The 11,737-nt window shown below is 39.7% G+C and overlaps 2 protein-coding genes across 24 annotated transcripts in view; one reads left to right on the top strand and one right to left on the bottom strand.

Annotated features, from left to right (window-relative positions):
* Positions 1 to 725: 725 nt before the first annotated feature.
* On the top strand, positions 726 to 4,429 carry ckba (creatine kinase, brain a). Its single transcript, XM_074691572.1, has 8 exons — positions 726 to 908; positions 1,295 to 1,496; positions 2,167 to 2,321; positions 2,916 to 3,048; positions 3,310 to 3,481; positions 3,558 to 3,681; positions 3,765 to 3,954; positions 4,047 to 4,429. Exons 1-8 carry the CDS (start codon positions 741 to 743, stop codon positions 4,223 to 4,225), a joined length of 1,323 nt encoding a protein of 440 aa, XP_074547673.1. The 5' UTR covers positions 726 to 740; the 3' UTR covers positions 4,226 to 4,429.
* Positions 4,430 to 6,087: 1,658 nt separating this feature from the next.
* mark3a (MAP/microtubule affinity-regulating kinase 3a) overlaps positions 6,088 to 11,737 on the bottom strand; it is a 75,831-nt gene continuing 70,181 nt past the window's right edge. For 3 of the 23 annotated variants that reach the window (XM_074691551.1, XM_074691550.1, XM_074691570.1), the window contains 2 exons: positions 9,477 to 9,521; positions 6,090 to 6,948 (listed from right to left, as the gene is read on the bottom strand). In XM_074691551.1, the coding sequence (XP_074547652.1) occupies positions 6,603 to 6,948; positions 9,477 to 9,521 (391 nt within the window). In that variant the 3' untranslated portion in view covers positions 6,090 to 6,602. Of the gene's footprint in view, positions 6,949 to 9,476; positions 9,522 to 11,737 lie in introns of all 23 variants that reach the window. The other 20 variants (XM_074691554.1, XM_074691557.1, XM_074691571.1 and 17 more) reach the window with 11 other exon arrangements.

Genomic DNA, 11,737 nt, shown 5'->3' with positions numbered 1-11,737 from the left:
GACTTAAACAATGATGGACCCTGTAAATAGACCTGTACTTATATAGGACTTTTCTGGCCTTTCTGACCATTGAAAGCACTATTGCGCCTCTCGCCTCTTTCACCCATACACACCTCATTTATACACTGATGGTAGAGACTTCTACTGTAGGGGACCATCAGTTTTTGCTGACTCAGTCAGACCTATTCACACACCATTGACCAACATTGGGAGCAAATTGGGGTTCATATATTCATTTTCATTTAAAGTTAACATGTACAGAAGTTTAGCATAAGATGCAAAAAGGGATGTAAACAAGTGTGAAATATATGCTTTGAGTTTAATAAGGTGCAATGAAGTGTAAACAATGTCTACATTTTATTTATTTGTTTATTATAATTATTTTTTGACAGAAGAGTCAAATTACTGAAACAAACACATGTACAATGACATTTAATCAGTCCATTATGGTTATATTAGCACATTTAACCACTATTTAAGAATTTGATTCATTAAAGCTTCATACTTAGACTCATATCATATGAAATATTTCTCAACAGTTTCCCCTGAGTTTAACTGATGATCAGTTTTATCAGAACATATTTTGATTCGTCATAAAACTCCATAATGTTTGGTGAAATTATTGCCCCCAAAAAGCTGACTATGTCGTGAAATGTGTGCACATGAGGACCCCCCCCCTGCTCCACACAGCCTCCAAATGAGCGCGTCCAATTGAATGAATGGAATAGAAATACTGACCAATGGGAGGAGAGATGATCTGCTATAAAGGACGATCTCAGAGCATCAGGCTGACCGGAGAGCTGCTGGGACGCTGCCGCCGCTTGTGTGTGAGCTCCTCGGTCGGTAAAATAGGGATCTTTGTATCAACCCCTGGTAGTAGTAGTAGTCCACAAGTCCGAAAACAACAGGTAGGAACCTTCTTTTATGTCACTCACAAATTCAGTCGCCCGGAATATGAGATTATTTTTTTAACGCCACAGACGGATTAGGAATACCATCGCTTTTATTAACACGGATTAATTAATGCTAACTGCTCCTGTAGTCTCAGATTATTAAAATATTCGATGCATTTTATATATTTAATCAAAAAAATGAATCTTCAGTTCATTTTTGCACCTGTTTGGTGCATTCAGGACACTCTGTGCGCTGCAGGAAATCCCATTGTCTCACTTCAGCTAACGCGTTAAATCCACGGTGGTCTCTGTGACGCGATGCTCCGTGGGTACACTTTGTGATTGTTGTCTCTTACACCCCCTCCCCTCCCCGTACCCCGCTCCGTACCCCCTCGTCGCAGGGATCAACCATGCCTTTCGGTAACACGCACAACAAGATGAAGCTGAAATACGCTTCGGACCAGGAGTACCCGGACCTGAGCCAGCACAACAATCATATGGCCAAGATCCTGACTCCGACCATGTACGAGCGGCTGAGGAGCAAAGAGACTCCCAGTGGATTTACTCTGGATGATGTCATTCAGACTGGGGTTGATAACCCAGGTAAAAACACACACACACACTCATACACACACACACAAGCGGCTTTTCAGCGGAAACGCCATCTGTTGTTCCTGATCGGGCGCGTTTAATGGCTGCTCACGTCCTGCGTGGGGGACACTTACAGCTCCATGCACTGTGACTTCACCCAGGGGATAAACTGTCAGAGAATTAGAGAAGTCTGCAGAGCCAGGCCTCCATTATCAAAGTGATAGCGCTGCTCTATGGTAAAGATTACTCCTGTTACATAATGTATGCAGAGCTGCAGCAGATAATCCACTGCAGCCTCCACGCGTTCATATCACAAACAGTCTCCAGTGTAGGTCTGTGCAGTCTGTGCTCCATGTTCCTAACCACCCAGAGGTGCCACTGTGTTTCTGTTCAGCACTAAGAGCATGGCCAAGCTGGCGCTGAGCAGGAAGTCAGCTGAGAATGACTTCCCAGATATCAGCCAGCACAACAACCTCATGGCCAAGTACTTAACCCCGGACATATACAAGACTCTGATCGAGCGGGCCACCCCCAGCGGCTTCACCATAGATGATGTGATTCAGACAGGGGTTGATAATCCTGGTACAGTCTGAGACCTGCATATTCAGTTAGAGAGGGTGTTAAAGTCTCTGGCTCCACTGTCATCACCATCACCCGTGACCTGGTTTCTCTTTGTGTGCAGGCCACCCCTTCATCATGACCGTGGGCTGCGTGGCTGGAGACGAGGAGACGTACGATGTCTTCAAAGAGCTGCTGGACCCCGTGATCGAGGACAGACACGGAGGATACAAACCCTCAGACAAGCACAAGACCGACCTCAACCCAGACAACCTGAAGGTACGGCAGCCCTGAGGGTTCAGGAGCAGATCAGTGAAGTCTGTGTTTGTGTGTATAAACTGGAGCTGTAACGATTCCTCGAATGATTCGAGGTACTCGATTACAAAAATTACTCGAGTAATTTTCTCCGCCTCGAGGAATCGTTTAATTTTAAAAAAGATCAAAGAGTGGTATTTCACATAGAGCTGAGGCCACATTAAGAGAGTTTTCAGACCCCTCAAGCTACATCTTATACAAAATAGCAACTAGCAACAAATCTAGCTTCTTTTCTGGAGTTTGGAGACTAATGGGTCATTCTACCAAACGGGTGCCATTTGGGTCCGTAACATTTGATGAGATGTACAAGGCACAAAAAATGTCTCAAAGTGTGTTTGCAGATTTTTGGAGCTACCAAAGCAAGTGCTCTTATTGACATGCTGTATCAGAAAATCCTATTTCTTAAAGAGAAACATTTTAATTTGAAAAATAACTGCTCTTTAACTCAACAAAAATGTATTTTATCCGATTAATCGATGGGATTTTCAGTAGAATACTAAAATATTCGATAGCTGCAGCTCTAGTATAAACCTGATCCCAACATGCTTCTCTCCCAAGGGTGGCGACGACCTTGACCCCAACTACGTCCTGAGCTCCCGCGTCCGAACAGGCCGCAGCGTCCGCGGCTTCTGCCTGCCGCCTCACTGCAGCCGAGGAGAGAGGCGTGCCGTGGAGAAGCTCTCCATCGAAGGTGAGGAAACTGAAGACAGTGCAGCGTGTGTGCAGCTAACTGTGCTAACTGTACCCAGTGTTTGCAAACACACTCTGCTGCAGATGAAGGATTCTTTCTGTAAACCAGTGTAGGAGGATGAGGCCTGACACAGTGAATCAGAATGAGGCCTCTTTGTCTCACTTGCATGGCAGTGGGGGCCCTCTAGTGGTGGTGTGAGGAATAACAGTAAACAGTGAAATGTCAATGATGTTTTTACCTGACTGTCCTCTCCTCCTGCAGCCCTGGCCTCTCTGAGCGGGGACCTGAAGGGGAAGTACTACGCTCTGAAGAACATGACGGAGGCCGAGCAGCAGCAGCTCATCGACGACCACTTCCTGTTCGACAAGCCAGTGTCTCCTCTGCTGCTGGCTTCAGGGATGGCCCGCGACTGGCCCGACGCTCGCGGCATCTGGTGAGAATTTACCTTCACTTTCATTCCTCGATGTCGTGTCAGATTCAAACTTAACTGTTTTTATTTTCCTCCGAAGGCACAACGACAACAAGACATTCCTGGTGTGGGTGAACGAGGAGGACCACCTGCGCGTTATCTCCATGCAGAAAGGCGGGAACATGAGGGAAGTGTTCAACCGCTTCTGCACCGGCCTCACTAAGGTTTGTATGAAAAATGTCCCCCGTCTGTTTCTGTCACGGTTTACACTGATTCATAGACTGACTGAACTGGTTTCTTGTTTCAGATCGAGAGCCTGTTCAAGGACAGGGGCCACGCTTTCATGTGGAACGAGCACCTGGGCTACGTCCTCACCTGCCCCTCCAACCTGGGCACCGGCCTGCGCGCAGGTGTGCACGTGAAGCTGCCCAACATGAGCAAACACGCCAAGTTCGAGGAGGTCCTGAAGAAGCTGAGGCTGCAGAAACGTGGAACCGGTTCGTGCTCTGAATTCACTCTTTTCTAACTAAAGCATGTGTCCAAACCAAAATCTTTACAGAGAGAGTTAAGTCTGTCTTGTCGCCATCAGGTGGCGTGGACACAGCCGCCGTGGGGGGAGTGTTTGACATCTCCAACGCCGACAGACTGGGCTTCTCCGAGGTGGAGCTGGTGCAGATGGTGGTGGACGGCATCAAGCTGCTGGTGGAGATGGAGAAGAGGCTGGAGAAGGGCCAGTCCATCGACGACCTCATGCCTGCCCAGAAGTAAACCCCCCCCTAACCCCTCCCCAGCTCCTCCTCCTCCCTCCTCTTCCTCCTCCTCCTCCTCCCTCCTCCTCTGAATGAATGTTTGACTCTGTCCTGGAATGCACTCTGTATTACACAGTTTGGATTTGTTTCTGTATTTAAGGCGAAACGGCTCCTGTACGATGAGGATGAATCTGAAATAAAATAAAACGTTCTGGTTCACGTTCTTCGTAGGCTTCACTGACGTCACAGTCCCACCAACCTCTGCTTCAACACTCAGAGGAAGGAAGCCCACAGGTCTCTGAAGTCAGAGGAGATGACTCCAGAAAACTGAAACTGAAGCTGTGGTATAAACATGACACGTGAAGAGGTTTTAAAGTGTTGATAAACCAGAATCCACACACGCTCCTTAATACAGCTGGGTTTACACATCCAACAGACTTTGACAGAAGATTTTTTTATTGTATCACTCGTTAAAGAAATGATGACTGTTGAAATGCAACATCTCTATAGCAAAAACCACAGGAAGTTGATGTAAATTGCATTATGGGAGATGTAGGACTCAAGCAACAGAGATGAAATGTGTCTCTATCAGCTGAAAAAATGACACGAAGTCCAGTGTGCCATGTGATATGTTTAACTGGAAACTAAAGCTGCCCCAAAAACTGCTTCCAGCAGAGAGATGCTCCTAAACATTTTTAATCCTAGTTTAAAGGTAAGTTTTTTTCATAAAGTGAGACTAATCAGGAATTTTAGTCTTTCAGTGTTTTCCAGCCACTATTTGTCTAAACCAAGGGTCTTCAACCTGTGGCTCTTTGACTCCTCTGCAGTGGCTCCTTGTAGCTTTAAAAAAATATTGAAATAAAGAGTTTATATTTTTCTTACAGAGGATTTTGATGGTTTAAGACACTGACACAATATAAAGGCATGTGTTAACATTTTGTTGAGCTAAATCTTCATCACCTCCTACAACATCAACAGCCCACCAACTTTCCATGCACCTGTGGCTAACCTCAAGTTTTACAGCCCTGGGAAGATAACTACATCTACAAGAAGACTAATCTGGAAGAAAATACTGATTTTAATTCTGTGTAGATGGATTCATTTAACTGACAACGTGCCGGCTCAATATACATGATTGATATGTGGGAAGACATTGGCAAACAACTAAAAATGATGAGTCAAGTAATACTATGGATAAACATTATAAATATATAAGTTGGAACATTTATTAAGTTTACTTTGTTTTAATTTTTGGAAACTGTTAGAAATTTCAAGCGTTTGGATTTCTTTCATAATTTTTTAGATTTTAAAATTGTTGCTTTTTTAATATTTGCAACTTAATTCAATTTCTAATATTTTGTTTTTTTTTAAAGATTTTTTAAAATATTTTTATTTCAAAATTTTAATATACTTTAATTTTAAAATTTTTGTAATTTTTTTAAACTCCTCAATTTTTGCAACTTTTTTGAATTCCAAATTATCAATTTTTTAAAGTTTTAATTCTTTAAAAAGGGTTTTGCAAATTTTTAAAATTTTATACTTTTTCGACATATTCTTAAAAAATAAATACTATGACAATACATGTTAAATTTCTAGATTTAACTATTCTGGGAATTCATCCACTTTTTTTGTCTTTTTGTGAATGTAGAGTAGATTATTTGGCTCTGGGATGATTTCAGTCCAGGTAAAAGTTGCAGAGCTCTTTCTCCACCGTCAAACACACTCAGTGCAGGTCACAGCTTTTAAAGAAAACATTAAGGTCGGTGTTCTCATTTCTGAAGTGTTCACACACATTAATAAACTTTTCTTTTTAAAGCTTCTGAACAAACGTAAACGCTGTAATGAGACGTCAAACAGGCAGCAGTGAGTGAAGCAAACGTTTTTATATCCAGGCGTTTAACGTGTCCAGTTACAAAAGAATCAGTGTGAGACGGGACGTTCAAGTTGACAGACACTTTAATTGAGACATGAGTGACCCGAAATACAAAAAGAAAAAAAAACAAAAAAACAAAAAAACAAAATGGAGTATTGCAGTGAAGCCATCTTGAAAGTAGGATACATTATTTACACTGAAAACAAAAAACGCTACGTCATTTTTTTCTTTTTCGAGGAGAAAGAAAGAAATAAATAAGACTAGAAATGTTTTTTTGTCCACATTCACAGCATGACAAATCATATTCAACTCGTTAATGTCGCCCCCGTGTGGCCAGAATAGACTGAGATATTAGTAGGTAATCAGTGATTATTGCCAAAAGCCTTAATCTATACATTGTAATATTCAATACATACTCTGTATTTTGTTTAAAAAAAGGAGACATTTGGAAACTGCTACTTGGATGATTGTACAGCTTAAATACTTCTAGATATATATATGTAGACTTTTTTAACCCTTTTGTTCATAGCTTTAACTCGTTGGCAACTTTGGAAGCAATGTTTTTGAAAGCGATGGATGATCCGGATATCCGTTTGAACCTGACGCCGTTGAGGGAGAGACGGGGCAGCTTGCAAACCTCCATCTCCCACTGCACCAGGTTCTCGGCTTGCCCGTCCCCGTGGACGCAAAAAAGCAGGAAACTCTCTTGCTGTTCGTAGTCGCAGTTGTTGGCGTCGAGCACCTTGCGAATCTCCCGCATGATGTCGCAGGGCTCCATGGAGCTGGTGGTCCTCATACTCCAAGTGAATCTGAGGGAGCGGGGTTTACCGTCTTTATTTTCCCCTTTTTGATCCCCAGGTACATGGCGACTGGCGGGAGACAGAGAAGACACATGAGAGAGGTCAGACTTTATCCTCATTTGTTTTTTTTTCTTCAACCACTTTGACTTTTTTTTTTTTTGGTAAACTCAACGTTTGTTTTCCCAGCAGTCAAAGTGGCTTCAGGGGCAACATTTAAAGGAATAGTTCAACTTTTTGGGGACCGTTCCTGCCAAGAATCAAATAAGAAAGTTGTGGATTTAAAAAGCAACTTCTGACTTCTGTTCATGTGAAAACTGTTTTCAGACAGAGAGCTTTTTTGAATAATTTGTTTACTTTGAATATTTACGACATAAAGAGTAAAAAAGTTGTTTCTTTTGCATCCTCTGGTCTGACACCTACCCCCTCTTGCTGCTGACAGGAGTTTGATATATTCTAGCTCAGGGGTCTGCAACCTGCAGCTGTGGAGCCTTATGCTGCTCTTTGATCCTCTGCAGTGATTTTTTTTAAATCAAAATGATGATGGTTAAAGACACTGACACTAAATAAAATCCTGTGTTAACATTTGGTTGAACTAAATCTTCATCCCATCTGTCAATAAAGCCTGCCACCGCTCAACTTCACCTCCTACAACATCAACAGCCCACCAACTTTCCATGCACCTGTGGCTAACCTATGGAAGCCCATTCCTGCCAGATGAAAAAAGTAAAAAAATAAAAAAAGTCAAAATTTCAAGATGATAAGGTCATAACTATGACATAAAAAAATCATAATAATAAGACAAAAAGTCATAATTATAAAATAAAAAATTAAAATAATGGGATTAAAAGTCAAATTTATGAAATAAATGCAATTTAACACTGGAGAGAAACCATTTGAGTATGACAGATGTGACTATTGCTTCAATTACTCTCAGGGTTATATAAAAAAAGTCAAAATCTGGAGATAAAAAGTCAACATTTAGAAATAAAAAGTGGAAATTATGAAATAAAAATCAAAATTGGAGATAAAAAAAAGAAATTGAGAGTTGAAAATTATTTTTTTAATATAAAAAGCTGAAATTATAAAAAAAAGTTGTTATAAAATAAAATGTCAAATTATACAATTTAAAGTCAATGTTGTGAGATAAAAAGTCATTAAAAATAAAAAGTCCAAATTGAAGACTAAAAATAATCAAATTTTTTTAAGTAAAAGTTATGAGATAATCAAAATTATGAGATGAAAAGTCATAAAATAATTACGATTTTTTATTTAACTTTTTGACTTATTAAGAATTTTTATCTTGTGATTTTTTTTATTTTTTTATATATATTCTGATTATTTTTTAAACTGGCAGAAATGGGCTTCCATACTTACCTCAAGTTTTACACCCCCTGATAGGATAACTAAATCTAAAATAAGACAAATCTGGAAGGAAATAAATATTTTTTTCATTCTGTGTGGATGGATTTAACCGCTGGCTTAATATAAATGCTCGACATGTGGCAAGAAATTAGCAAATGACAAAAAATGATGATCTGAGTGACATTAACGACTTATGTTATCAAATCAAGTCTTCTTTTTGTAGTTCTACAATTTCATAAATTCCAAACACTTAGCTAATTATTCAATAAATCTTGACTTTGTATTGAATTGTATGCACTGTGTCTTCTTTATTGTGAAGGTAAAGTAGATTCTGTGGCTCAGAAATGACTTAAATCCAGGTGAGCTGCGGCTAAATGGCTCCTATAAAAGTAAAGGTTGCAGACCCCTGTTCACTTTAACTCTCAGTCAGTTTTATAAACAGCTAAAACCTCCACACAGGAGCTTTAAGTTTGTCCTGAAATCTGCAGAAAAACAAAGTTTAAAAGGACAGAATCAAACTCTCTGCAGGCAGTAAACACAGAGTGTGTTTCCCCGTGGGTTGAACTGTTATTTCCTTTAAACATTGAGCATTTGGCTGATGTTTCTTCACACCAGAATATATCATAACCCCAGTTTGTGCCTCTTGTTTCTAATCCTCACATTCAAGTCACAAAGCAAAGTATGTGATCAGTTCAAGGACTGAGAAGACGACGTATGTTTTATTTCCTCACACTCACAAAAAGCTGAATCTCTTTTCTCTCGCACAGTGAGTGGTTTATGTTTTCTGTTATCAGGATGTTAAACCTGTTTTAAAATCTTTTCTTGAAGTCGTTCAGGGCTGATTTTTGAGGCTCGTCTTGTAGAAAAAGCTCTGTGACTTTGAATGCACCGTAAACTGGAGTTAGACACATCCATGCTGAATGAACCAGAGTTTTGTTGCAGGGTGTCAGGAGCATTTTGGAGGTCGACAACAAAACAAAGATGCCATGCTAACAGAGCAGCATTCAAACACGGTGCCATGCAGGAAAAACCAAAAACACAAACTGATAAAAAAACAAGCCAAACCAGTCAGAACGCAAGGCTCAGTGCAAACACACACACACACACACCTCCCAGAGAAACAAAGCAGAGCAAATCCAGACGAGGACAAACTGAGGCTACGTTTATGAAGAGGGGGGGCGACATTTAGAGGAGGGGGGAGGGGGACGGGGAGGGGAGGGGGCAGGTAACCTCACCTTGAGCCCTCAAGTCTCCCGTTTCTCTCAAACTCGGTTGAGACTCTGAGGCGCATGAGAAGATCGGACAGGGAGGAGGGGACAGAGAAGAAAACAAAAGATGTGGATTGTGCAGAGCAGAGATGATTTCAGAGAAACTCCAGTGACACAAAAAGAAAAAAGAGGATCTGTGACGTGTGATGGAGAAAAGAAGAGTGACACCGATGTGAAACCACCACAGAAGAACGATCTGACTCGGAGTGAAACACCACGAAAACCAAAAACAAACAGTGAAACATGTTCAGACCGTGACCCCAAAACAAGAGCTCAGAGCAAAGAAAGAAACGACCTGTGGCACGAAGCGGGACAGACAGAGCAGCTGACGACTGGAGGGAGTGAGTCCAACCACAGGAGGATCACAACCAGCCCACAGGTGAGACTCAGGTAGGACAGGGTGGAGAGGGGGGGAGGGGGTGAAGGTGCTACGCCCAAGAATCCAACAGGAAACAGAAACAGATCTGAAGCGACTTAATTTCATTCTCTTTGAGTCATTTTTGGTAAAACTGTCAGGAATTCAGTTTTAATCAGGTGAATTTATGCAGAGTCATGTTAAATTATGTTCAACAAATCCCAAGTGGCCCTTTAAATCTCTCAAGAACGTGGTTTGAGTTTTAGATTTATGTGATTTTTTTATCACAAATGTTAATCATGTTAATCACAGTGAGTCAGCCTTTCTTCAGGGGGAACAGCGTTGAATCTTTAAAGAGGGAGGACTGCAATTCTTCTAAACCTTGTTCTCTTTTTATATGACTGATAGCTCAGAAAAAAATCACATTTTCCCTTCACTAGTGTTTTAAAGAACCATTATTTCAGCTTCTGTCTGAAACACTTGATTCTAGCTGCTGTCTCTTTAAGGCTCCCCAATCTACAAACCCCTTTCCCTCTGATTGGCCAGCGCTCTAGTGACCTGGTTTATACTTGAAGTTTTTTTTTTCTAGATCAAGGGTCTTCAACCTGCGTCTCTGGAGCCTCTTGCAGCCCTTTGACTCCTTTGCAGTGGCTCCTTGTAGCTTTAAAAAAAAAACTTTATTGAATGAAAGGATTTTATATATTTTTTTAAAGTGTATTAATGGTTAAAGGCACTGAAACTAAATAAAATCATGTGTAAACATTTTGTTGAACTAAATATTCATCTTGCAATAAAGCTTTAATTTTTGGGGGGAGATTCTTGCAGTTTTTGGAATTTATATTTTTTGACATTATTTCAAATATATTAAAAAAAAAAAATGGATTTCAGCATTTCTTTTTCAAATAATCTAAATGCCATTTAAAAAAATCTGCAATTTTTTTTACTTTTTTTGAAAATCAAAAAAATATTTGAAATATAACAATTTTTAAAATTATTTTTCCAAATTTATGAAATCCAGGTATTTTTTTATTTATTTCAAAGTTGTGGGAATCTTTGCACATTTTTAATTTATTTATTTTTTCTTTTGGAAAAATTTTGCTAATTTTTGGGGGAATTTTCACTTTAAAAAATTTTTTTTTTGCAACTAATTTAAATTTTGTGAGTTTTGCCAATCTATGAAATTAATGAAATTACAAATTTTCCTTTCTTTTTAATATTTGGAAATTTATTAAAAAGAAAAAAAAATAGGACTTTAAATGCACAATTTATAAACACACAAAAACTTCTTGTTTGGATAATTATTTTCTCAATTTATATTATGTATAGAATTTATACACTTTTTTGTCTTTATTGTTAAGATTAAGTCGATTTTGTGGCTCCTGAATGACTTTAATCCAGGTGAGCTGAGGGAAAAGGGCTCCTATGGAAAAATTTAAGGTTGCAGACTCCTGATATAAACTGTCAGAAGAGAGGAATAGTGTTTCAGTTTTTCTATATGTCCTCATATAAACAGAAAATTAACAATAAAAACACTTAAATTTTGACTCTTATATCCGTGATTACAATACAGGGAAGCAGAATACCCCCTCTTTAAAGAATAATAAATAATCTTTAATTCCTTCATTGTGGTTTTTAATCACAGATTTTGATAATTACTTTTATTTCCTGTAAATATCTTTAGAGACTATCTCATATTGAACCTGATTTCAAGTCATCGTTGTTTTCTAACACTGCAGAGAAAAGAGGCAGGAGCTCGGCCCACAAACAAAACCAGGACACCAGAGCGTGAACGGAGAAACTCTCCAGGGGGTTTCTGGGAAACGCTCGAACAAACTGTACAGATATAAAAACTGGATCCTCCAGAATCCTACAG

Source organism: Halichoeres trimaculatus, unplaced genomic scaffold (genome assembly GCF_033239565.1).
Source record: "Halichoeres trimaculatus isolate MK-OKI-2021-1 unplaced genomic scaffold, fHalTri1.1 fHalTri1_scaffold_17, whole genome shotgun sequence".
In the NCBI taxonomy this organism is placed as follows: domain Eukaryota; kingdom Metazoa; phylum Chordata; class Actinopteri; order Labriformes; family Labridae; genus Halichoeres; species Halichoeres trimaculatus.
The sequence above is the reverse complement of the archived record's forward strand: the minus strand, read 5'-3'. Positions and strand labels throughout refer to the sequence as shown.